The 25557-nt window shown below is 55.9% G+C and overlaps 2 protein-coding genes across 6 annotated transcripts; both read left to right on the forward strand.

Annotated features, from left to right (window-relative positions):
- Positions 1 to 251: 251 nt before the first annotated feature.
- On the forward strand, positions 252 to 8956 carry ENO2 (enolase 2). Of its 2 annotated transcripts, none has more exons than XM_036457963.2 (12): positions 252 to 331; positions 1387 to 1486; positions 2835 to 2930; positions 3077 to 3135; positions 3410 to 3479; positions 3965 to 4098; positions 4323 to 4545; positions 6080 to 6277; positions 7009 to 7210; positions 7484 to 7592; positions 7756 to 7814; positions 8069 to 8956. In XM_036457963.2, exons 2-12 carry the CDS (start codon positions 1402 to 1404, stop codon positions 8136 to 8138), a joined length of 1305 nt encoding a protein of 434 aa, XP_036313856.1. In that variant the 5' UTR covers positions 252 to 331; positions 1387 to 1401; the 3' UTR covers positions 8139 to 8956. The 2 variants fall into 2 exon arrangements, with proteins under 2 accessions (XP_036313856.1, XP_045443660.1); XM_045587704.1 differs by having other exon boundaries at positions 271 to 335.
- A 4173-nt stretch (positions 8957 to 13129) lies between these two features.
- ATN1 (atrophin 1) lies at positions 13130 to 25240 on the forward strand. Of its 4 annotated transcripts, none has more exons than XM_036457948.2 (10): positions 13134 to 13329; positions 17765 to 17958; positions 18305 to 18442; positions 18596 to 18709; positions 19263 to 21256; positions 21402 to 21624; positions 22147 to 22843; positions 23876 to 24019; positions 24341 to 24521; positions 24696 to 25240. In XM_036457948.2, exons 2-10 carry the CDS (start codon positions 17932 to 17934, stop codon positions 24727 to 24729), a joined length of 3552 nt encoding a protein of 1183 aa, XP_036313841.1. In that variant the 5' UTR covers positions 13134 to 13329; positions 17765 to 17931; the 3' UTR covers positions 24730 to 25240. The 4 variants fall into 4 exon arrangements, with proteins under 4 accessions (XP_036313843.1, XP_036313842.1, XP_036313841.1 ...); XM_036457947.2 differs by having other exon boundaries at positions 13135 to 13329; positions 19260 to 21256; XM_036457949.2 differs by lacking the exon at positions 23876 to 24019 and having other exon boundaries at positions 13131 to 13329; positions 19260 to 21256.
- The last annotated feature ends 317 nt before the right edge of the window (positions 25241 to 25557 follow it).

Raw genomic sequence — 25557 nt, forward strand, 5'->3', positions numbered from 1 at the left:
CAGCGTGCGTGGGCGCTGGAAAAGGCAGGCTCTGGGTTGTCTCCAGTCCCTCACGCATCACTTTCCCCCTCCCATTCCCCCACTGCACCCCCATCGGCCCCCACCGGCCCCCCACCCGCACTCCTCCATGCGCCTCTGCCCGAGGCTCCTGACTCACGGGGGCTCCAGGTCACATGCGCCCGCCCGGCCCTATCGGTGCCGGCCCCCCTCCCACCCCCCGCCCGCCGCCCGGAGCCGCAGGCGCCACCGCCGCCGCCACTCCCGCTCTCTCTGCGCCGCCGCCGCCGCCACTGCCACCGCCACCGCCACCGGCTGAGTCTGCAGCACCGAGGTGAAGCCCTCCCCGGCCCTGCGTCCCTCGGGCCTGTGCCCGGCCCTGCGCCCCCGCTAGCTCCCCTGGCCGCGCGCATCTCTCCCGGGCGCTGCGCACCTGCTCCTCCCCGCGCCTCCCCGCTCCCTCCTGCCCTGCCTTCCCGCTCCGCTCGACTCCTTCTCATTTGGGCTCCAACCCTTCTCCACTCTGGCCTGTCCCGCTGCATCTCCGCTCCTGTGGACATTAAGTTTGGGGTCTTTCTCCCTCCCCCCCCCCCCCCCCCATCACACGCATCCGGCTGTGCATTTTTATCCTGCACGTCCTCCTGGCTTTGCTGCTAAGGGTTGTCTTCCTCCCCTTCCGAAGCATCCTCTGAGTCTAGACTCCCTCGCCCCCTCCTCCCCACTGCGCGCCGGGCCGGAGGGGAGGATCTGTCTTGGGGCGGCGGGAGGAAGGGCCCATCCCGGCCTCACCGCTCGGGTCTCTCCTCCTCCTCCCTCCCCGCTGAGACCCCCAGGGCCGGAGGGCTTTCCTAGGACCCTCTCCAGACCTCTGCACCGTGCATCGGTGGGAGAGGGACGCACGTTTGGGAGATTGGGTCCTGGGCGTGGGGGCTGGGTGTTAAGTTGGGTGGGACAGGGCTTTGAGTGAAGGCTTCAGCTGTGCAGACTGCCCACCCTCTTGGTGGCTCCAAGGAGAAAGGCAAGCCTGGCAGCCATTCCTCCCTGAGGAGGTCCGGGCGAACCCCCCCAGCCGGCTGCCCAAGCTGCGGAGGGGAGAGGGAACCGCGGCCCCCTCCCCCTCACTGCGGTGTCCTCCCGCCTCAGAGGTGGCTCTTACCCTGCCCCGCACTGCAGTGACCTCCCCTTCCTCACTGCATTGACCTTCTCCTATCCCCCTGGAAGGGGTGGGGGGATCCCCTCTGCAGCCTGTGGTAGCGGCCTGCCCCTCCCCACCCCCACCCACTGCGGTAACCCTTTTCCCATCCTCCCTAGCCTCTGGCCCCGCCCACCATCTCAGGCTCCACCCCTCTAAGCCTCTTACCTTTCTCCTTTACTTCCCTTCCACCCAAGGAGATCCCAGCCATCATGTCGATAACGAAGATCTGGGCCCGGGAGATCTTAGACTCCCGTGGAAACCCCACTGTGGAGGTGGATCTCTACACTGCCAGAGGTACTGAGCTGGCCCGGACCGAGCCCAGCCCTCACCCCAACCCCACCTCAACCGCACCCCACCCCTCAGTGCTGCGTTTGCCCTGGCCTAAGGGGAAGCTCCCTTGATTCCCAGCAGGGATGGGGTGCTGGTCAGGCTCAGGCTTGGATTGTGGGGGTTGGATGCTGTTGTCCAGGGGAGCCAGGGTAGGCAGGCCTCCTGTTCTAGTTTAGTGTATGACACATGCTCTGCCCCTGCATGTTTGTGTATGCACCTGTGTGTGAGCAAAGGAGTGCATAACTGCATTTCTTTGGGTTCCCACTGGTGCATGTGGGAACTCAGTTGGGTGGATAAGGAGGCCCTTGCTTTTATGTGTGTGTGTGTGTGTGTGTGTGTGTGTGTGTGTGCAAGCGCGCACATATGCGCGCGCATATGCAGTGTGTGTGTATGTGGATTAGGGAGTAGTTGTGCATTAGGGAGCTGTGTGTATCTCTCTGTGTGTATTAGGAACAGTGTGTGTATTATTATTATTATTGGGGAGCTGTGTGTATGTGTGTGTATGTATTAGGAGCAGTGTGTATGTGTGTGTGTATGTATTAGGAGCAGTGTGTATGTGTGTTTTAGGAAGTAGTTGTGTATTAGGGAGCTGTGTATGTGTCTGTGTGTATATTAGGAGCAGTGTGTATATATGTGTGTATATTAGGGAGCAGTGTGTGTGTGTGTGTGTTAGGAATAGTATGTGTGTATTAGGGAGCAGTGTGCACATATGTGGGTGAATTAGGGAGGTGTGTGTGTATGTTGGTGTATTAGGGAGCAGTGTGGACATATGTGGGTGAATTAGGGAGGTGTGTGTGTGTGCATGTTGGTGTATTAGGGAGCAGTGTGTACATGTGTGTGTATATTAGGGAGATGTGTGTGTATGTTGGTGTATTAGGGAGCAGTGTGGACATGTGTGTGTATATTAGGGAGGTGTGTGTGTATGTTGGTGTATTAGGGAGCAGTGTGTACATGTGTGTGTATTAGGGAGGTGTGTGTGTATGTTGGTGTATTAGGAAGCAGTGTGTACATGTGTGTGTATATTAGGGAGGTGTGTGTGTGTATGTTGGTGTATTAGGGAGCAGTGTGTACATGTGTGTGTATATTAGGGAGGTGTGTGTGTATGTTGGTGTATTAGGAAGCAGTGTGTACATGTGTGTGTATTAGGGAGGTGTGTGTGTATGTTGGTGTATTAGGAAGCAGTGTGGGGGAAAGGGCTGGATGTGACAGGCAGGAGTTCAGAGCTGGGGGCTAAGGGATCCCTGGTCCCTGGTGTCTTTCTTCCTCCTCACTCTATGTTCCTCTCCCTCCTCACTCCATGTTCTTCTCCCAGGTCTTTTCAGGGCCGCGGTTCCCAGTGGAGCCTCCACTGGGATTTATGAAGCCCTGGAGCTACGGGATGGGGACAAACAGCGTTACTTAGGCAAAGGTGAGGCTTCTCTCCTTCCCCAGCCTTCCCACCCCTCAGCTTTATATTCTGACCTCACAGCAGTCCCTAAGTCTTTTCTTGCCTCCTCCTCCTCCCTTCTGGCCCCTCCCAGCCTGACCCAGCCTGGCCTCTTTGCCTCTCCTCAGGTGTCCTGAAGGCAGTGGATCACATCAACACAACCATTGCACCAGCTCTCATCAGCTCAGTGAGGCTCACTCTCCGCTGGGGATGGCAGGAGAAAGAATCCTGGGCCAGAGGAGGAGGGAAAGGGTGGGGGGAGGCATGGTTACTAAGGGAAGGGTGGGAAGATGACCCCTCACTGTTGTCTGCTCCCATGGGGGTCAGGCCCCCTGGTCCAGACAGGCCGCTGTCACAGGAACCTGGTTGGTCCCTGGCTGGCTGTGAACCTGTGTGAGGGGGCCTGGGTCTTGGGGCCCAGCCTCCATGCTGGCCCTGGGTGATGGTGGCTCTGCCTGCAGGGGCTGTCCGTGGTGGAGCAGGAGAAGCTGGACAACCTGATGTTGGAGCTGGATGGGACAGAGAACAAATGTAAGCAGGGGTCAGGAGAAAGTGGGGAGGCCGAGGGTGGGGATGCGTGGAGCAGAGAGAATTGAAGGAGCCAGTGCTGCTGTGGGAGCTTCCTGAGGGTGGACTTTTCATCCTGTCCCCAAAACCAGAGCAGGAGAAGGTGAGTTAACTATGGTGTGTGTGTGTGTGTGTGTGTGTGTGTGTGTGTGTGTGTGTGTGAGAGAGAGAGAGAGACATTAGACCATTAGATGGAGGAAGAATTTCTTTGCAGCATGGAGGGGAGGGAGTTGGTGTGAGATAGTCTGATCTTGGATGTTTAGAAATACATACAGCTCTCTGCCCTTTCCGGTCACCTCGCTCCAAATCTGCTATTTCAGGAGAGAATGGACTAAGGAGGGAGGAGAAGAGGGTCTCCTTTATTGCCTCCTTCGGGGAGTATACGTGGTGTCAGGGCTAGAAGAGGAAGGGGACATTTTTGCTTAGTGCCTTCTCCTGTCATCTCCCAGCCAAGTTTGGGGCGAATGCCATCCTGGGTGTGTCCTTGGCCGTGTGTAAGGCAGGGGCAGCTGAGCGGGAATTGCCACTGTATCGCCACATTGCTCAGCTGGCCGGGAACTCAGACCTCATCCTGCCTGTGCCGGTGAGCAGCCCGCCATGCCTGTGCCTCTCCCAGGGGTGGGGTCCGGGGAGCATGAAACCTTGTGAAGATGGATGGGAAGATAGGAAGTTGGGGTAGCTAAAGAGAAAGGATGGGGACATGAGACTCGGAGTCTGGGGAGCTGGGGGGGAATTTGGGATGTTGGGTGGATGCTCCCAGGGGCAGAAAGGAAAATGCTCAGTGACTGTCTGGTCTGTGGCTCCCAGGCCTTCAACGTGATCAATGGTGGCTCCCATGCTGGGAACAAGCTGGCCATGCAGGAGTTTATGATACTCCCGGTGGGTGCCGAGAGCTTTCGTGATGCCATGCAGCTTGGGGCGGAGGTCTACCACACGCTCAAGGGGGTCATCAAGGACAAGTATGGCAAGGATGCCACCAACGTGGGAGATGAAGGCGGATTTGCCCCCAACATCCTGGAGAACAGTGAGGGTGAGCCCAGGACCCTCACTCCCAGCGCTGAGTCGCACTTCATCCTGGGCCATTGGGAAGGGCCACATACTCAACCATGTCCTGAGGAGTATAGGTGATGGTCCTTGACTCCTGCTAGCTGCAGAGGGCCTGGCAAATTCACATGCAGGCCTGGAAGAACAGTCCTCACCTGCCCAGCCAGGCTCCTTAGCGACTAGGAGTTCTTGCTGGAGCCCCTGGGAATGCTGGAAGGTGGTCAGGTCTCCTGTGAGATCCATGCCAGCCTTTAACTCCTTAGGGTTCTCAGTTGGATGAGATATACCAAACTCGAGGTAATCTATTCTAAATCTATCCCATTCTCACCCCAACCTCGTAGGCCTTGAGGATCTCTAACTTTTTCCTGCCCTGGGAGAAACTGTGTAGAGAATAGAAACAAAACCCAAAACTGGTGGTGGCTGAGAGTTCAGGTTCTGAGGCTAAAACTGCCTGCCTTTGAACTTTGATTTGAAGACTTACTGGCTGGTGATCTTTCTTACTTATTTTGTCCATGCTTTGTCTTTAAAAAAAATATTTTTATTGATTTCAGAGAGGAAGGGAGAAGGATAGAGAGAAACATTAATGATGAAAGAATCATTGATCAGCTGCCTCCTGCACGCCTGCTACTGGGAATCGAGCTGGCAACCTGGGCATGTGCCCTGACCTGGAATTGAACCTAAGTTGATGCTCAACCACTGAGCAACACCGGCCAGGCCATGCTCTGTCTTTCTTATCTGTAACATGGGAACACTAATAACAGTATCTACTTCATAGCATTATTGTGAGGATTAAATGAGATCAGATATGTGAAGCATAGTTAGTCCGAATAAGTGATTTATTTATTTATTTATTAAATATATTTTATTGATTTTTTTTACAGAGAAGAGGAGAGAGGGATAGAGAGCTAGAAACGTCGATGAGAGAGAAACATCAACCAGCTGCCTCTTGCACACCCCCTACCGGGGATGTGCCCGCAACCAATGTACATGCCCTTGACCGGAATCGAACCTGGGACCTTTCAGTCCGCAGACCGACGCTCTACCACTGAGCCAAACCTGTTTCGGCCGAATAAGTGATTTAAAAACACTGTTGCCCTAGCCGGTTTGGCTCAGTGGATAGAGCATCTGCTTGCAGACTGAAGGGTCTTGGGTTCGATTTGGGCCAAGGACACATGCCTAGGTTGTGGGCTCAATCCCCAGTAGGGGGTGTGCAGGAGGCAGCCAATCAATGATTCTCTCTCATCATTGATGTTTCTATATCTCTATCCCTCTCCCTTCCTCTCTAAAATCAATAAAAATATATTAAAACAACAACAACAAAACAACACTGTTATTAACAGAAGGCATCCTCTGCCTTCCTGGAAGATGGCCTGCTCTTCCCAGACCTGGAGATAACCCTGACTGGAACCTTAGCCAGCCTCCTCCTTAGCAAGTGCTCTACCACTGCCCTTCATTTCTTCCTTTCCCTCCTTCCTCCTTGTCTGCCCTTCCTGCTAACAATCTCACTGTTTCATCCCCAGCCTTGGAGCTGGTGAAGGAAGCCATTGACAAGGCTGGCTACACAGAAAAAATTGTCATTGGCATGGATGTCGCTGCCTCAGAGTTCTATCGTGATGGCAAATATGACTTGGATTTCAAGTCTCCTGCTGACCCCTCCCGATACATCACTGGGGACCAGCTGGGATCCCTCTACCAGGACTTTGTCAGGGACTATCCTGGTGAGAGCAAGGCGGGGCATGGAAGAGAGTGCAGGGGGAGGGCAGCAGGCGGGTAACCGGACCTTATGGGATGCTACGTGAGGTGCCAGGTGGCGGGATCCTAAGAAGGACTGAGAGCCAGGGATGGGGTGAAGTTTCCTGCAGAGCCTGGGCTTTGTATGTAGTAAATGTGCAGGTTCTTGTGATGAATTTGTTCCATCTGCTTCAGCTCCTCATTAAAGTCATGTGCTCTGAAGCTACTGGGGTCATGGGGAAGGCTTTGGAAGAAACCAGGGATGGTAAGGTGATTGGGCCTGCCAGGAGCCAGCCATTTCAGTATTTCTGATAGATTAAATTGTGGATGCTGAATGGAGCTGGAAGTCATGTGTGAATAGAACAGAAGGCTGATGAGGAACTGAATGATCCTTCAGTTCTTCCAGAGCTTTAGATATGAATTGCAGAATGAAGGATGATGATGAGTAATGAGGAAGGACTTCCTGGTAGCAAAAATATGAAAATGCAGATAGGTTGTGAGAAAGACTCGGAACCCTTGTTTTTTGCAAGTTTGTGAATGAATCAAGATGAGACTCCGTTAGGGCAGGCTTAATTGGGGATGGGGGAAGCAAGGAGGAGCAGCTCAGTTAATCAGGGCATCTGGCTATTTCAGGGAATCAAAGTATGTGTGTGTGAGGTTCCTGCCTGGTACAGAGTCCCAGAGAAGATCAACAGCCCCTTCACCCCTCTCCCTGCAGTGGTCTCCATTGAGGACCCCTTTGACCAGGATGACTGGGCTGCCTGGTCGAAGTTCACAGCCAATGTAGGGATACAGATTGTGGGTGATGACCTGACAGTGACCAACCCTAAGCGTATCGAGCGGGCCCTGGAAGAAAAGGCCTGCAACTGTCTGCTACTCAAGGTCAACCAGATCGGCTCAGTCACTGAAGCTATCCAAGCGTGAGTGCCTCCTGGTTCTCTCCTGCTCAGCCCCTCCCAGGACCCCTCTTGCAAAGGGCTCTACCCCTAATCCCGCCCACAGATGCTGAAGGGAGCAGGGAACCTGGAGTCACCTTCACAGCCCTCAGTTCTGCTCCCTCTGGGTTCCGAACAGATGCTCTGCTTCCCTCTCAGACAACTTCCCTCCAGATGTTTCTGAACACAGACCAACGTTGGGGCTGGGAGGAGAGGGCCCAGTGTGAGGGGCGGGGTCAAAGCTGGTGTGTGATACAGGTGCAAGCTGGCCCAGGAGAACGGCTGGGGGGTCATGGTGAGTCACCGCTCCGGAGAGACTGAGGACACCTTCATCGCAGACCTGGTGGTGGGGCTGTGCACAGGCCAGGTGAGAGCAAGGGACGCCTCTGTGCGATTGGTGGGTCCTAGGCTCAGGCAGGCCTCTCCTTCCAGGGGTCTGAGGGTGTCAGGGGAATTTCAAGGGAGTGCACGTTTCCTTTAAAGAAATGAAGGGGCAGCCACTGAGCTGCTTATCTTTCCTGATGTTTCAGATTAAGACTGGCGCCCCATGCCGTTCTGAGCGTCTGGCTAAGTACAACCAGCTCATGAGGTGAGGGAACCTGAGGGATGGGAGCCCAGGGCCCAGGGTTAAAAGCTCTGTTTGCCCCCCATTCCATACCAGAGAACAGTTTTGAAGATGGTTTGACTACTGGCCTGATGGGTGGATCTCACAGGTCACATGGGAGAGCCAGAGAAGGCCCACACTTGGGCCAGGACATGGGAGCCCCCCGGGGGTTGTGAGGGGCTTGGAGACTGAAGACCTCCTGCATCCCTGACATTTCCTTTCTGGCTCATTTCTCTCAGAATTGAGGAAGAGCTGGGAGACGAGGCTCGCTTCGCCGGACACAATTTCCGCAATCCCAGCGTGCTGTGAGCCCTCTCCTCTCCTGGAGCCTTGGACCCCCTCCACCCTCCTGGACCCCCTTCCTGTCCTGCTCTGTGATATCTCACCCCAGACACACCCTGGCTGACCCACCGCCCTGCTCCGGGGCTTGTCCCACCCCTGCTGTCTCTACTCTCCCCCTCTGGGTTCCGCTCCCTTCACGTCTCCTTCCTTTCCTCTCTCCCCGAAGACGGGCCACAGGATGAGGGTGGTGAGGGGGTCCGTGGAAGAATGGTCAGGGTCTGTTGACAGGAGCATCAGGGTTGCTTGCTGAGGTGTTCAGGGAGGGGCCATGTGTCACTGGTGCTTTGCGCCTGTTCCACGTGTTTCCCATGTTGCAGATGAACCAGGCATTGCCTGGTGCGGAGGTGGAGGGAGGATCTGGCTGCTTGGGCATGCCTGGCCTAAGGTCTTAGTGTGTTATTTATTTTTCATGGATTGTGTTGATTAATCATTTCCTCATGATTCCAGGGCCAAACACTGGCCTGACAGGAGGGGGCTGTGTATTTCATATGGCTGAGATTCTGAGATGGTCTGGGATGGAAGTCTTGCTGGAATGCGGAGGGGGAACAGAAAAGGGCCTTTGCTGGCAGTTCCTTTGTGTGTAGCAGCCCTTCACGGAAGCCTGCTGGGGCCAGAGATGGGGCTGTGCGCCCAGCACTCTTCCCCAGAACTCTTCCCAGCCCTGTGTTCCCTGTTCTTTCTCCAGCTGCCCCAGAGCAATGTCTTGCTCCCACCATGCCATGTTCCAGTTCCCACCACCTCTGACACTGAAATGAGCAGCACCATTAAAGTCTGAATCACAGTGCGTTGTTGTGTCTGAGGAGTCTGACTGTAGTTCCTACGAGGGGAGAGAAAACGGAGTCCTGGGAAGGAAGCTGGTGAAACTGGATAGCAGAGCTGGGGAGGACACAAGAGGAGGAAGACAAATAAATGTGGCCAAGATGATGACATTGCCTACCCATCCTAGCCAGGTGAGGGCCACGCTCCCCCTGCCTTCTCAGCAAAAGTTTGGCCCCAGGATCCAGCTGAATGAGCAGTTCTTTTTTCCTTTTCTAATATATTTTATTAATTTTTTTACAGAGAGGAAGGGAAAGGGATAGAGAGTTGGAAATATCCATAAGAGAGAAATGTCGATCAGCTGCCTTTTGCACACCCCCAACTGGGGATGTGCCCGCAACCAATGTACATGCCCTTGACCAGAATCGAACCTGGGACCTTTCAGTTCGCAGGCCGATGCTCTATCCACTGAACCAAACCGGTTAGGGCATAAATGAGCAGTTCTTAATCTGGTGCAGGAATTCTTAAAATCACCAAAAATGTGTTTTGGGAAAAGGTGGCCAAAGTGTTTTTAGATTGCCAAAGAGCCTTGACAGAGGAAGGTGAACCAGAGCAGCTCCCATAGTGGGCCTCTCCAAACCAAATCCTGGACGCTTCTGGGACAGAACAGCATGGCATGGCCATGGTTCCCTGGGAGGTGGGCAACGGGGAGGGAGGGATGTACCAGGGGCTGCAGAAGGGGGCCTGAGGAAAAGCTTCCAGTCAACTGGACATTCAGGAGCTGTAGTGCCCAACAGGCTAAAACTCCCCCGCTGCTGAGTCAGCCTGCAAGTAGGGTGCCAGTGGGTGGCTGAAGATACACAACTCTTCAGCTCCTGTGAAGGCTCAGCACTGAGATGGGAACCCAGGAACCACAGGACACACACACACACACACACACACACACACACACACACACCCCTCTGCTTTGAACACTAGGGGCTGTGGAAAGCTCTGGCCACTAGAGGGAGGCAAGGCTCTGCAGGACACCCAGCAGCCTGGCTAAAGGTAGGCGGGAGGAATTTCAAGGTTGTCCCCTCTGTGGGCCTCCGTCCCACTCTGAGTCCTGGTCCTGGGATCCCTCTGCCATCCTGCCCAGCTCCAGGACAAGAAGACTCCAGTTCCGCATGGGCAGAACCCATTCTCTGCCCTGTCCTTCCTGTGTCACCGATGCGTCCTCCATTTCCCGTTCAGAGAACTTGCACCCTCTCCTCCGTGCCTCTTCGTTTTCGTGCGGGCATCTCATCTTTCCCTTCTCTCCTGAGTCTCCTGGCACCTCCTCTGTTTCCCTTGGGGGCACACTATACTTTCCTTTGTGCCTCTTGGTTTTCTCTGGGGTGCATTGGAGTCATTTTTCCTTAGTAACTCCTGGACTAACCAGGCCTATTCTGGTTGGAGCCACATTTTCCATCCGCTGCCCCTTTTCTTCCTCTTCACTATATCACCTTCTCTGCAGTTACCTTCCCCCACCCCCCCAGGTCCGGGCCAGGTACTGGGTAGATTGAGTTACAGTTAGCTCTAGCTCTGCCTGGGCTTCCCAAGCCCTTCTCTCCACTTTCCCTTTGTGCCGTTGCCTGGAGACCAGTGGGTCCTGGGGGGGCTGGGGCTGGAGAGGGAGCTGGAGTGAGGGGTGGTGGTGGTATGTGTGTGTGTGTGTGTGTGTGTGTGTGTGTGTGTGTGTGTGTGTGCGCGCGCGCGCGTGATGCTCCCTGAAGCTGAATTGTCAGCCTGGCCCTCAGGTAGGGGAGGATTTGGAGGGTGGAGACCCTGGCTTTTCTTCTGACTCTCCCCATCTTCTGTTCCTACCTATGCTTAAGTTTTTCTTTCAGGCTTAGATGTGTCACCATCCTAATTCATCCTTTAGTGGTTAAAAAACGAGAGAGAATGCAGCCTGGAAGGGAATTGGGAAAGGCTGCGGCCAGGATCCAGTGGGAGACTAAACTGAGAGGTAGAGAGAGAGAGAGAGAAAGAGAGAGAGAGAGAGGAAATGCAATAGGGAGAGGGATGAGGGGGGAGGAGTCTTGGAGCAAAGTTGGGAGGTGGGGAGGAGCAGGAGCTATTCTAGGGTACTGGGGGGGGGGGGGGAGCCAGGCAGTTGGAAGGGGGAGTTGGCCTTGGCCCTTGAGGGCCCTGAGGAATAAGGAAGGCGGGCATGGGGTAGTAAAGTATCAATCAATTGAAGAGACAAAAGAGTGGTGTGATTCTTTCCTAGGCCAAGGAAACCTCTTGTCCAGGGTCCCCAGTGCTTTGGAATCCGGCTGGAGCTGTTGGGTATTCCTAGAACTTGGCTGAGCCCGGCCCAGGGAAATATGAGGCAAAATCTCCGGAGCTGATACGGAGCCAAGCTCCTTCCCAGAAGGCTGGTGGGATCCTGCCACCGAGGGCCCACCCTGGGCCTCTGGCTGTCCTGGCCGCACACGTCCCCTACCCCCACCCCAAATCTGGAGAGCTCTCGAGGGCTCCCAATCCAGACTCCAGCCCCAGCTCTTCCTGTTTCCCAGCTTGCCTCCCTCCCATTCTCTGGCAATCTCGGCTGCCAAAATCCAACCAGTGTCTTGGTGTCCTTTGTCCTGGGAGATGTTGCTGCTTGGAGCGGGGCAGGGAGCCAGCCCAGAAGACACTGGTGGTGGACTGCTGGGGGCGCTGCAGGCCGCAGACTGGGAATGGGCGGCAGACTGGCAGTGTGGAGGCTGCCCTCCTGGGGAACAGTGAGGGAGGAGAAAGTGCCTCCCGCCGGGGGTGGGGGTTGTCTCCACATTAGAATGATTGGGATCAGGGAGCGGGGCACCTGGGGATTTGGCTCCTTTTTGAGACTAATCCCTACCCCATCCCTTCCCTGGGGCCCCAAGTAACAGTGATGACTTCAAAGGAGACACCACCGGACAGAGGGCCTGAGGAAGGTGGCCCACTCCCATGAGTTAATCTCTTCCCTGCACCAGAGCCTGCCCTCCCCGTTACTTCATTTCTTTTCCTTTCCCTTCCCTTCTCTTGTCTTCTGCATCCCCGACCTTCCCTCTTCCATTAGGCCATCAAAGGCCCTGCTTATCTTACACATCCTCCCAAGCTTCTCCGCACCTCCTCCATTCTATCTACTTTGTCTAGCCAATCAAAATCCTCAGCTCTCTTGAAAACCCTTCACCCCCAGAACCCCAGCACCTTCAGAAACTGCTCCTGGCCCCACCCTTGTCACCTCCAAGGTTTCTCATGCATTCCTTTCTCCGAGCTGGCATCTCTGAACTTGTCTCTCTCTTCATCACCCCAAAATTCTTGTTTCCTATTCTTTTGCCAACACCAGTCACCCCCAAACTCCAAACTCTGCTCTCTTCCAGAAACCCCATCCTCCTACATGTCTCCATTTTTTCAATGTCTTCCCCACCTTTGACCCCAAACTTGCATCCCGTTCTCTCATAATTGCCTCCCCAACCTCCCCCTACACGTCTGCCACAGACGCCATCTCCCAGGCTTCTTTCTTCTTGTCACGCACTCACTGCCGCCGAGGCCCCCATGCAGCTCCAGCTTCCCAATCTCACCCTGTCACCCCACTCTGCCTCACCACCTCCCACCCCACCTCTGCCACAAACCCCTTTGCCCCCAAACTTCTCTCTCTAGCAAATCTACCCTCACAACCCCCAGCCCCCTCCCTCCCCGGCCCTCCGGTGCCAAGGCCCGCAGGCTCCCCACATTCCGCCCAGGCGAACCCCTCCCCGCACCCTGGGCCCCTTCGGCCTCGGTCTGGGCCAACTCGCTCGGCGCCTCCCCCTCCGATCCCCTCCCTCCTCCTCGCCGCCGCCGCCGCTCCCTCCCCCTCCCTCCCTCCCTGGCGTCTCCCTCCGGCCCCTCTCCCATTCCTCCGCGCTCCCTCCTTCTCCCTCTTCCTCCCTCCCCACCCCCTCCCGCGCTCCCTCCCTCCGCCGCCGCCGCCGCTTTCCTGTGCGAGTCGCGGACGCGCCGCCCAGCTCCCCGCAGCCCGGCGTCGGGCCGGGCCGGACTATCGGGGCCGCCGCCTGGGGAGGTCCGGGGGCGAGGGGGCGGCCGCCGGGAGGGGCGGGCGCCGCGGGCGAGGCCTCCGCGGGGCCGGGGCCGGGGCCGGGGCCGGGGCGGGCGGCGGGCGGCGGCGGCTCGGGGGAGGGACGGGAGAGCGGGCCGGTTAGCGCGGGGGCCGCGGCGGGCTGCTGGCGGGAGGGGGATGGGGGCCGCCCTCCGGGGGGGTCGGGGCCGCCGCCGCCGTCGTCGCGGCGGCGACTGAAGCGGGAAGAGGCGAGGGGGGCGGGGAGCGGCCGCCGCCGCCCCCCGTAGGCGCCGGAGCCCCGAACCCCGCCCGGAACCCGCTCGGAACCAGCCCGCCGCCCGGAGCTGCCGCCAGGTAAGACCCGCCGCCGCCCCGGGCCGGCACGCCCGGGTTCGGGCCCGCTCCCCTCCCCTCCCCCACCCCGTCCCCTCCCGCCGCCGCCTCCATTTGTTATTTCCCGGCCGGGTCCCCCGCCGCGGCCTGGGGCTGGGGCCGGAGCGGGGTCCGCCCGAGCGGGGGACGGGGTCCGGGTATCCGGAGGATCGGGCAGGTGAGGGGGGGGGTCCGGAGGACCCCGGACCGAAGGAGGCGCCGAGGCCGGGGCGGGGGCGGGGGTGAGGGGTGCCTGGGGGCTTTGGGGCGAAGGCGGAAAGGAAAGGCGAGGTGGCAGCGAGGGGGGGTGGCATACGGTCCCCGGGAAAAGCCCCAGAGGCCCAGGACCGGGTTCCCAGCCCAAACGGGTGGGGGGAGGTAGGGATGCCGGGGGATGGGGAGTGGGCGGTGGGGAAGGGGTGTGGTGGTGGGGAGAGGGGATGTGGCTGTTGAGGGAGGAGAATGGAACCTGGGGAAAGGCCAAGGAGGGGTGCACCTTTGAGAAGCCCCCCCCCCCCCAGGTGTTCCTGGGTGGATTGGGAAGGCAATGCCTTTGTGATTCGTTTTCTTTCCTCTATGTCAGGTCACCTCTGTCCCCCCCCTTTTCCCCCCCTCCCAATTTCAGACATAGTTACTTCTTGGCGAGGAGCACGTTGGGGTCCGGTGGTGTGGGTCACCCTAAAACTAATGGGGAGAGGAACCCCGACGGAAGTTGGGGAGGAAGGGTTTCTGGGAGCTGGGAACAGAATTGGGGCATCTTGTAGGCCCTTCAGACAAGTTGTCCCTCCACCTTGAGGTCCCCAGCGCACCCCACTGCCCCTCTCACTGCGGTTTCCTGGGCGGGCGGGTGGTAGGTAGGTGGGTGGGTGGGGTGTCTTCATTACTATTTGAGCTCAAGGGGTTCCCTTTGTGCATGGGCTTGTTTTTTACTGGGGTAGGACTCTTAGGCTCTCTTCCCGGAGGGTGCCACAGGGAAGCAGGAGTTGCTTTGACAACTGGAGGGGGAGTGGCTGGTGGATGGACCCCCGAAATGGACTCTTGAGGGCCAGGGTCTATCATTTTGTTGCCATGGTAACAATCCAGTGGGATGTCCAGTAGGTGGGGGGGGGGGTTTCGGCATGCTGAGTGGACCTCAGCCTTCGGCTATGTATGTCCTTGGGGGTGTTGTCTGGGTTTTGGAGAATGTTTCTAGTGTTGCTGGTGGGTAGGCTTTCCCTCCATCTTGACAGTCTTGGTGTTCCTCCAAACCCCTCCCCGAAGGCATGGCGGGAGCATGGAAATGCTCTGTTCATTATGCCTTCTTTCCGTAGTTTTTTCCTGACCCTCTCTCATTTTTAGGAATTTTCTGTATACAGTAGTCTTTTTGCTTCTTCGCACTGATATTCTTCCATTTTCTTAAGCTTGAGTCTTCCTCCCAGATCAGACTTTCCCTCTTTCGACACAGTGACCCCTTTCCTCAGCTAACTTTCGACCTATTCCTCCCATCTGCAGGAATGGCTGGGCTTTCCACGCCCATCTCAGGTAGGGTGGCCCAGGGGCTGCCAGGGTGGAAATACTCTATACCTGGGGCCCGGAGGCCTGGGCCTAGTCCCAGCTGTACGGCCGTGACCTTGGGCAAGTCACTTCTGTTTCTCTGAGCCTCCGCTTGGTTGTCAGGGGAAGGGGCTGTAGAGATGAGAGGCTGTCTGAGGCCCTTTGACAATCCCGGGTTCTCTGAAGGCTTGAGCCAGTGCATTGTTACCTGCTGGTCTGGGCTGCTTTGTTATCGAGGTGTCACTTTGGACCGGCTTGTGAGTCTGATAGATCTGGAATGATGATGGGGGCTGGAATTCAAGCTTTTCCCGAAAACCCTTGTGCCTCTTTTGTATTCCCTCTGACATCCTTCTCGTATTTATCCCTTAATTTATGTTTCTGTTTTTACTTAGAGACTCTTTCCCTATTTCTCACTTTTCCACTTTCCCAATTTGGTCTTTATCATTTTCCTTTTGCAGTGAAGCAATGATGGTGAATGGGCTGTGTTGCCAGACACATAGTAAGTGCCCTGTGAATGTTAGTTACAGTGACTGGCACTAGGGCGAGATGGAGTGTAGCTCAGTTTGCTGGTGTTAAAACATGCCCCTGATACATAAATACAACCTTAATTTTTCTCCCCAATCCTCCCTCCCCCAGGGTTACCTATCTTTTAATGACTGCTTTCCTTCAAAGCTACTCATTGCTTATTTTATCAGATTTCAGTTGATTTTACTTTTAAAAAAATATTTTTATTGTTTTCAGAGAGGAAGGGAGAGGGGGAGAGAGAATTATCAATGATGAGAATCATTGATCAGCTTCCTCTTGCATGCCCCACAATGGGGATTGAGCTCACATCCCGGGTATATGTCCTTGACTAGAATCGAACCCAGGACCCTTCAGTCCAGAGGCTGACACTCTATCCACGGAGCCACACCAGCCAGGGTGGATTTCAGCTGATTTTAAACATTGAAGTATGGGAAGGGGCACACTGGGGTTGCTCAGGTACATTCCAGTATTTCCGTGACCTTTTGGATGCCCTCGCTGCCTGACTTGGTACTGGGAGGGAGAGAGGCTCTTCTCTAGAGGGGCTTGCAAAGACATACCTGTCACAAATAGTCATAGTCCTTGTTGTGTGCTTCTGTTAAGATTGTTTTCCCCTGTCGATATTTGGCTTTTATTTGGATTTCTTGGGTTGACAGTATTTTAAAATCAGTCTACACAACAAAAATATGCTAATAGTTATAGTTGAAGAGAAGTGGTTGGTTTATTGGGCCGAGCATCCATTGTAAGTTTATTGGGCCGAGCATCATTGTAAGACCTGGGGCTGTGGTCCATCTATTTTTCACTCAAGTAAATTCTTATTAAGTTTCCTGGAAAGGTTAGGCTCACCCCTTACTACCTGCCTCAGTATGGTTCAGTGGAGGTGAGTGAGAAGTAATTACTTTGTATTCCTTGGGGAAAATATGATCTAGAAGGTGGAAATGCCATTTACCTTAGCGAAGCCGCCTAACTCAGAACACACGGGTAAGCTTACTCTGTTCCCACTGAGGCCAGCAGCACTTCATCAAGAAGACCTACAAAGTTAGTGGGTTTAGGGGTCAAAAACAGAACACCCATATATACATGACATCAGTGGGGGATATAGAAAGGAAGAAAACAGTAGCAAGGTAATAGTACTTTTGCTCTCAAAAGATCATATGGTTGATAGTATGGAAAGACATGACACAGCAGGAAGTACAAACGAATGCAAATGAAAATAGCTGACTGTATAGAGAGAGATACACAGATATAGATAGGGTGTGAGGTGGTATATGTCTAAGCCGAGTGAGAGGATAGGCTCGCCCATTTGATTTGGGTACTCACTGATTTCATTGGCGAAGTGAAAGGCCTGCCTTTTCCTCTAGGGAGGGGGGACTCTCTGAGGCTCTCAAAAATGAAATTCTGCGCTTTGGGGCTACGTAGGTTTCGTCTTGGGATTGGTAGGGTTGCATTCTTTTGCATTGTAGAATGGGACATTCTTCTCCTACTCACTCTGATGTGAAAAAAGTATTTTCAAATCTCTGGGGCTGATCTAGGTTTTTTGAGGATTATCTCAACCAACTTGTGATGAGAATAAAGTATAGAAGAAAGAACCCGGGCTTTGGAGTCAGGGAGAGGTGGGCTTGATTTTGGTGCTGTCACTGGTTCCTCACTGTATGCTCATCACAGAAGTTGGCAAGTCAGAATCACAAATCTTTGAGCCTGTTTCCTCACTTATGTAATGGGAATAAGAAAACCTACTTTTCAGGGTTGGTTATAAATATTGTGTGTGTGAGGGCTTGACATAAAGAAGGTGCTCAATAAATAAGTTAATACTTTAGCTCTGTTTCTTGATGTTCTTTTGTGTGTGCATATAGTTCCTAGGGATCATGAAGGGTAAAATAGTGTCATCTCCTGAATTGGGGCTCATAGATATATTTGAGTTTTATTGTTTTCCCCAGCAATGATATTGTAATTCACTTATAGAGAGCTGGATAGACCATGGGGCAAGCCAGCTATGTATTGTGGGGCCTGTACTTTAAAAAAAATTTTTCAAAGTATATCTTCATTGATTTCAGAGAGGGAGAAGGAGATAGAAACATCAATGATGAGAGTGAATCATTGGTCAGTTGCCTCCTGCATGCTCCCTACTGGGGGTTGAGTCTGCAACCCCGGGTATGTGCCCTTGACTGGAATTGAACCTGGGAACCTGGGACCCTTCAGTCCTCAGGATGATGCTCTATCGGCTGAGCCAGACCAGCCAGGGCTTGTACTCTGGACTGAAAGGCCTAGGATTAGGGCACTTGCTGCTCCTTGACAAGCACAAGGGTAACCCCCTCAGATTCTATTCCCCGATTTGAACATTTTGATGGTCTTTTTCTTACAGGCCTCAGTGAAAACAGATCCTGCAAGTTCCAGGTGCCGACACTGGAAACTTGGAGATCCTGCTTCCTGCCTCCCAGGCCACAGTTGTGGGGAACTTGGGGTGAAGCAGAGAAGTTTCTGTATTCAGCTGCCCAGGCAGAGGAGAATGGGGTCTCCACAGCCTGAAGAATGAAGACACGACAGAATAAAGATTCAGTGAGTGACAGCTTAAATAAGGGGCATGAAAGATTAGGGGCAGGGAAGCTCGGGGGACGGCCTAGTGTAGGGATGTCGAACTCAATCAGAGAAGGGGCCAAAATCTAAAATCCAGCCTAAATCGCGGGCTGAATGGTTTACTGAACAGTTATAAACTGTCATTGTGATGGAAACGCAGCGGAGTGCAGTGATGACAGCGCGGTGCGGGCCACATTGCAAGGCCTGGCGGGATGGATTTGGCCCGCAGGCCTTGTGTTTGACACATGTGGCCTAGAGAGAGAGAACGGCAGTAAGGCACGTCTTGAAGTTAGATGTCGAGTAAAAAAAACTTTTCTTTCTTCTCCAGATGTCAATGAGGAGTGGACGGAAGAAAGAGGCCCCTGGGCCCCGGGAAGAATTGAGATCGAGGGGCCGGGCCTCCCCTGGAGGGGTCAGCACGTCCAGCAGTGATGGCAAAGCTGAGAAGTCCAGGCAGACAGCCAAGGTATTCCGTCCTGAGGTCCTCCCACGGTGGCCCAGGCGCTGGGGCTAGGGTGTGTGTGTGTGTGTGTGTTGTGGGGGAACTTCCTCTCTGGCAGAGGGTAATGGTGGAGGTCTGGGAGGTATGAGACAGGAATTTTCTCTCTCTCGCTAACAGAAGGCACGAGTAGAGGAAGCCTCCACCCCAAAGGTCAGCAAGCAGGGCCGGAGTGAGGAGATCTCGGAGAGTGAAAGTGAAGAGACCAATGCACCAAAGAAGACCAAAACGGAGGTAGGGGACACTGGCGGGCACCCTGACCAGCTTCTGACTGTTCTTTCCCCCTCACTTCCTTTCACTCAGGATTCCCACTTGACTCCCACCTGGGATACGAGAAAAGAGGAGCCTTTCTTTCCTAGGTCCTGATTTTCAGGAAGGAGGAGGAGGTTAAGGGTGAGAAGTCTTAGTGGAAGGAACAGATAAATCATAAGAAAAATGCAGGAGAACCAAGGGTTTCGGGGATGTTAGAGGTAAAGGAGTTAAGGGGATGGATGTAAGCTGGTGGAAGACGGGGATTTGGGTTTAGCTGTGGATAGGAAGAAGGTGCTTGAGATGAGAGGGACACCTGAAGGAATAGGGTTTTATAAGGAGGGGCTGCTAGGGAGCAGCTGAGAATGTGGGCAGAGGGGTGGGATCCAGAGGTGGTAGGAAAGGGCGTAAGTGTTCGTCACACCGTGGCCCAGTGGTGTGCTGTGAGGGGGAAATGATTTGTGCCAGGGGGATCCCTAATCTAGGGGAAGCAAGAACGGAAAGGCAAAGGGGAAAACAGCCTCCCTTTCTGCAGCAGGAGCTCCCCCGGCCACAGTCCCCCTCGGATCTGGACAGTTTAGATGGGCGGAGCCTCAATGATGACGGTAGCAGTGACCCGAGGGATATAGACCAGGACAACCGAAGCACATCCCCCAGCATCTACAGCCCTGGAAGTGTGGAGAATGACTCCGACTCGTCTTCTGGCCTGTCCCAGGGCCCAGCCCGCCCCTACCACCCTCCTCCACTCTTCCCTCCCTCCCCTCCACCGCCAGACGGCAACCCTCGACAGCCAGAGCCTGGTTTTGAATCCCACCCTTCTGTGACACCCACTGGATATCATGCTCCCATGGAGCCCCCCCCATCTCGAATGTTCCAGGCTCCTCCTGGGGCCCCTCCCCCTCATCCACAGCTCTACCCTGGGGGTGCTGGTGGAGGAGTTTTGTCTGGACCCCCAATGGGTCCCAAGGGGGGAGGAGCTGCCTCTTCAGTGGGGCCCCCTAGTGGCGGTAAGCAGCACCCCCCACCCACTACCCCCATTTCAATATCGAGCTCGGGGGCTGGTGGTGCTCCCCCAACAAAGCCATCAAATGCTCCAGGGGGTTGTGGAAACCTACCCTCTGCTCCTCCACCAGCCACCTTCCCACATGTGACCCCGAACCTGCCTCCCCCACCTGCTCTGAGACCCCTTAACAATGCATCAGCCTCTCCTCCTGGCCTGGGAGCCCAGCCGCTACCTGGGCATCTGCCCTCTCCCCATGCCATGGGCCAGGGTATGGGTGGACTTCCTCCTGGCCCAGAAAAGGGCCCCACTCTTGCTCCTTCACCCCACCCTCTGCCCCCTGCTTCCTCTTCTGCCCCCGCCCCGCCAATGAGGTATCCTTATTCATCCTCCAGCAGTAGCGCTGCAGCAGCCTCCTCTTCCAGTTCTTCGTCCTCCTCTGCCTCCCAGTACCCCGCTTCCCAGGCGCTGCCCAGTTATCCCCACTCCTTCCCTCCCCCAACAAGTCTCTCTGTCTCTAATCAGCCACCCAAGTACACTCAGCCTTCTCTCCCATCCCAGGCTGTGTGGAGCCAGGGCCCCCCCCCACCCCCTCCCTATGGCCGTCTCTTAGCCAACAATGCCCATCCTGGCCCCTTCCCTCCTACTGGAGGCCAGTCCACTGCCCACCCACCAGCCCCAGCACATCACCATCACCACCAGCAACAGCAACAACAGCAGCAGCAGCAGCAACAGCAGCAGCATCATGGGAACTCTGGGCCCCCTCCCCCCGGGGCATATCCCCACCCCCTGGAGAGCAGCAATGCCCACCATGCGCACCCTTATGCCATGTCGCCCTCCCTGGGCTCTATGAGGCCCTACCCACCAGGGCCGGCGCACCTGCCCCCACCTCACAGCCAGGTGACCTACAGCCAGGCAGGCCCCAGTGGCGCCCCAACCTCTTCCTCCTCCTCCAGCTCCTCGTCCTCCTCTCAAGGGTCCTACCCGTGTTCGCACCCCTCTCCTTCCCAGGGCCCCCAAGGGGCGCCCTACCCCTTCCCGCCAGCGCCTCCGGTCACCACCTCCTCGGCCACACTTTCCACAGTCATCGCCACAGTGGCGTCCTCGCCAGCAGGCTACAAGACGGCCTCCCCCCCTGGGGCCGCGCCCTATGGGAAGAGGGCTCCGTCCCCAGGGGCCTACAAGACCGCCACCCCCCCGGGATACAAACCGGGGTCCCCGCCCTCCTTCCGAACGGGAACCCCCCCGGGCTACCGAGGCACCTCGCCGCCCGCAGGCCCGGGGACCTTCAAGCCGGGATCGCCCTCCGTGGGGCCGGGGCCGGGGCCGCTGCCGCCAGCAGGCCCCTCGGGCCTGGCTTCCCTGCCGCAGCCGGCCGGCCTGGCCTCGGGGCCGCCCCTGAACGCCTCGCAGATCAAACAGGAGCCGGCTGAGGAGTATGAGGCCCCCGAGAGCCCGGTGCCCGCGGCCCGCAGCCCCTCCCCCGCTCCCAAGGTGGTGGACGTGCCCAGCCACGCCAGTCAGTCAGCCCGGTGAGTGGGTCGCGGCGGAGGGGGGACGGAGAGCGGGGGAGGCGGGTCGGGGGCTGCGTTCACACGGTGCTGTGTCAAGTACTGCGGGCCCTGCCCTCCGCCGCCCAGCCGGTGGGCTGAGTGCGCGCTGCCTCTGCGCCCACAGGTTCAACAAACACCTGGACCGCGGCTTTAACTCGTGCGCGCGCAGCGACTTGTACTTCGTGCCCCTGGAGGGCTCCAAGCTGGCCAAGAAGCGGGCCGACCTGGTGGAGAAGGTGCGGCGCGAGGCCGAACAGCGCGCGCGCGAAGAGAAGGAGCGCGAGCGCGAGCGCGAACGCGAGAAGGAGCGCGAGCGCGAGAAGGAACGCGAGCTGGAGCGGAGCGTGGTGAGTGCGTCACGGCGTGCGCCTCCCGCCTTCCGGCGTTCCTAGTGCGCCGCGCGGGTAGGCTCAAGGGGCGGGGGGATCACTGCGCCACCTCTTGGAGGGGAGGAAGTACTGCAGCCCAGGAAATGGAGCCCAAAGGATTCCTGGGAGAGGGATGCCAGGTATGGGGGTGGGCTCAGGTCAGACTACCTGTGGATTGTAAGAAGAGCTGCTATTCAGGAGAAGTGGGTAGGGAAGTTCCTGGTGGGCTGAGTTCCAATAAGACAAGGTATTTTGGCATTCTGCTGCTGAGATAAACTAGCAGCTCAGGATTGCCCATCTTTTTTATTATTGATTTTTAGAGAGAGGAAGGAAGAGAGAAACATGGTGGGTTGCTTTCTGCCTATGTCCCAACCCGGGATTGAACCTGCAACCTTTTGGTGGACAGGATGATGCTCCAACCAACTGAGCCACACCAGATAGGGCCTGGCCACCATTTTACAAGGCTGCTATTCTGACTCCTTTTCTCCCTGTACCCCACAGAAGTTGGCTCAGGAGGGCCGTGCTCCAGTGGAGTGCCCATCTCTTGGCCCAGTGCCCCATCGCCCTCCATTTGAGCCGGGCAGTGCTGTGGCTACAGTGCCCCCCTACCTGGGTCCTGACACTCCAGCCCTGCGCACACTCAGTGAATATGCCCGGCCTCACGTCATGTCTCCTGGCAATCGCAACCATCCGTTCTATGTGCCCCTGGGGGCAGTGGACCCGGGACTCCTGGGTTACAATGTCCCGGCCCTGTACAGCAGTGACCCAGCAGCCCGGGAGAGGGAGCGGGAAGCCCGAGAAAGAGACCTCCGTGACCGCCTCAAGCCTGGCTTCGAGGTGAAGCCCAGTGAGCTGGAACCCCTACATGGGGTTCCTGGGCCCGGCCTGGATCCCTTCCCCCGACATGGAGGCCTAGCTCTGCAGCCTGGCCCCCCTGGCCTGCACCCTTTCCCCTTTCATCCGAGTCTGGGGCCCCTGGAGAGAGAACGTCTGGCGCTGGCTGCAGGGCCAGCCCTGCGGCCTGACATGTCCTACGCAGAGCGTCTGGCAGCTGAGAGGCAGCATGCAGAAAGGGTGGCAGCCCTGGGCAATGACCCACTGGCCCGGCTGCAGATGCTCAATGTGACCCCCCATCACCACCAGCACTCCCACATCCACTCTCACCTGCACCTTCACCAGCAGGATGCCATCCATGCAGGTGAGACTCCTTCCTTCCTTGGTGTGCCCCCCCTCCCACCCTCTGCAAGTGATTGGGCTCTTCTGTTCCTCAATCCAGGACCTTCCTAGTCTGGCATGAGCTCTCTCTTAAGTGCTTCGTTGTCATTCACCAGCCTGTCACCTCATACCCTAGCCTTGCCACAGAGACTGTCCCCCTCATCCCCACCATCTCAGTCTAGCGTCCCACCCGTGACGGAGGCCAAAGCTGGGTCCCTGTGAGAGAGCACTGCTTTTCTGCCGTCATAGCCCATCAGCCCATTTCCCCTGGCCCTCACATACCTGTTTTCTTGCTTATCTGGATTCAGCTCTTGTGATTTCTTGCCATCTTCTCGCCTCCCAGCTGCAGGTCTTTTGTGTTCCTCCCCATCTCTGTGGTGGTGGGCATCATAGGTGATAATGAGCTTTATTTACTGTCCTTTTACTATATTTCTTTAAAATATATATATTTTTATTGATTTCAGAGAGGAAGGGACGGGGAGGAGAGAGAGAGAAACATAAAAAATGAGAATCATTGATCGGCTGTCTCTTGCTTGCCCCCTACTGGGGATGGAGCCCATAACCTGGGCATATGCCCTTGACCGGAATCCAACCTGAGACCCTTCAGTCGGCAGGCCTATGCTCTAGCCACTGAGCCAAAACCGGCAAGGGTTTCACTGGATTTCTTATTGCCCAATCTAACCATACACTCATGTTCATTCCAACCTTCCTTGAGCTTTCTCTCTCTTAACCTCTGTTCTCTTCCTGTCTCGTTTCTAAACTTTCTATCCTCTCATCTCTAAGCAGACTACTTCTCCCTTTCCTTTTCCTCAGACCCCTGATAATTCTAATCTGTCCGTCAGTATGTCCCTGCTACCTTAGCATCTTATACTTGTCCTTTATGCTCCTTATTCCACTCTGGATCTCCCTGTGTTTGATTTGCCACCTCTCTCCCCAGGCTTGGACCCCTTCACTACATGCATGGTTTTCCCCAAACCTGCCTTCTGATGACACCTTCCTCTTCTTTACCCTCCAGCGTCTGCCTCAGTGCACCCTCTCATTGACCCTCTGGCCTCAGGGTCTCACCTTACCCGGATACCCTACCCAGCTGGGACCCTCCCCAACCCCCTTCTTCCTCACCCTCTGCACGAGAATGAAGTTCTTCGTCACCAGCTCTTTGGTAAGGATGGAGGCTGGGGATAGGGAAGGTCAATAAGAGAAGAGCAGAGAGGAGGAATTTGGGTGGTGGGATTGGCCTGATTGGGCTTGGGGATGGGTGAGGAAGTGCCCAGAGGAGCTGGGGATGGGAGTAGCTTCACTGAAGAGGCATAGGTTTATTGCCAGGCTGAGAAGTTTGAATCCTAACTCTACCACTGGCATTTTTCAAGACTGCTGTTACCTAACATTTTTAGTCTCAGTTTCCTCTGCATGTAAAGTGATTGGTTATCTTCTGGCTCAGAGGAGGTCATCATTCATTGCCCTGTGCCCTTGCTGCCTACAGCTGCTCCTTACCGGGACCTGCCAGCTTCCCTCTCTGCCCCGATGTCAGCAGCTCACCAGCTGCAGGCCATGCACGCACAGTCCGCCGAGCTGCAGCGCCTGGCGCTGGAACAGCAGCAGTGGCTGCATGCCCACCACCCACTGCACAGTGTGCCGCTTCCTGCCCAGGAGGACTACTACAGGTACGACTGGGCTCCCCTAGGCCAGGAGTGAGGGGATGGAAGGCTGGGATGGGGTGTAGGCATGGTACAGCTTGGTGGTAGTCTTCTCGGGGAGGGATCCCCTCTTCCACCCTCCTCTGTGAGAGGGGTCAGGTCAGATTTGGCCTCAGTCACATATCTCTGTTCTACTCCTAGTCACCTGAAAAAGGAAAGTGACAAGCCACTGTAAGCCTGCAATCAAGAGAACACCCGAGTGTGCATTTGGATCTTGGAAGTCTCCCTCCCGGCCTGCCACCCAGAGCGAGGAGGGGCGCTGCTCAGTTGCGGGGCCTCAGCAGCTGGGCAGAGGGAGGGAGGAAGAGACAGAAGGGAAACCGAGGCTCCTGTGGTGTGCAGAGGTGGGGAGGTGGCGGGGGTGGGGGCAGAAGCGCACAGTATCTTGGACCAGGTCCCTCTTTTTGTCCCCCTGCTTTCTCCCTCTCCCATGCCCAGCCCGTGGCCACCCCCCGCCCGCCCCGTTGGTGTGATTATTTCATCTGTTAGATGTGGCTGTTTTTGCGTAGCATCGTGTGCCACCCCTGCCTCTACCCAATCCCTGTGTGCGCGCCCCCCTCTGCAATGTATGCCCCTTGCCCCTGCCCCACATTAATAATTTATATATATAAATATCTATATGATGCTCTTTAAAAACATCCCAACCAAAACCAACCAAACAAAACGTCCTCACAACTCCCCAGGAAGACGGCTGTGACTCCTTATTTGCGGGCTGTGAGGGGGGGAGCGGAGAGGTGGGGAGTTGGCTACTCGGTGGGAGGGATGGGCCTTCTGAAGAACCTGGGGGTGGGGGGGTGGACGACCCTGGACAGTTGAAAAGGATTCTCCCATCAGGACGCTGGAGGCCTGGGATAGGCCCGCCTCTGCCAAGATCAGGTCTAGGAAATACTGACTTCTGAGGGTTTTGTTTTTAAAATACATTTTTTTTATTTTTATTAATTTCAGAGGAAGGGAGAGGGAGAGCGGGATAGAAACATCAATGAGAGAAAAATCATTGAATGGC

Source organism: Pipistrellus kuhlii, unplaced genomic scaffold (assembly GCF_014108245.1).
Source record: "Pipistrellus kuhlii isolate mPipKuh1 unplaced genomic scaffold, mPipKuh1.p scaffold_m20_p_3, whole genome shotgun sequence".
Taxonomy (NCBI): Eukaryota; Metazoa; Chordata; class Mammalia; order Chiroptera; family Vespertilionidae; genus Pipistrellus; species Pipistrellus kuhlii.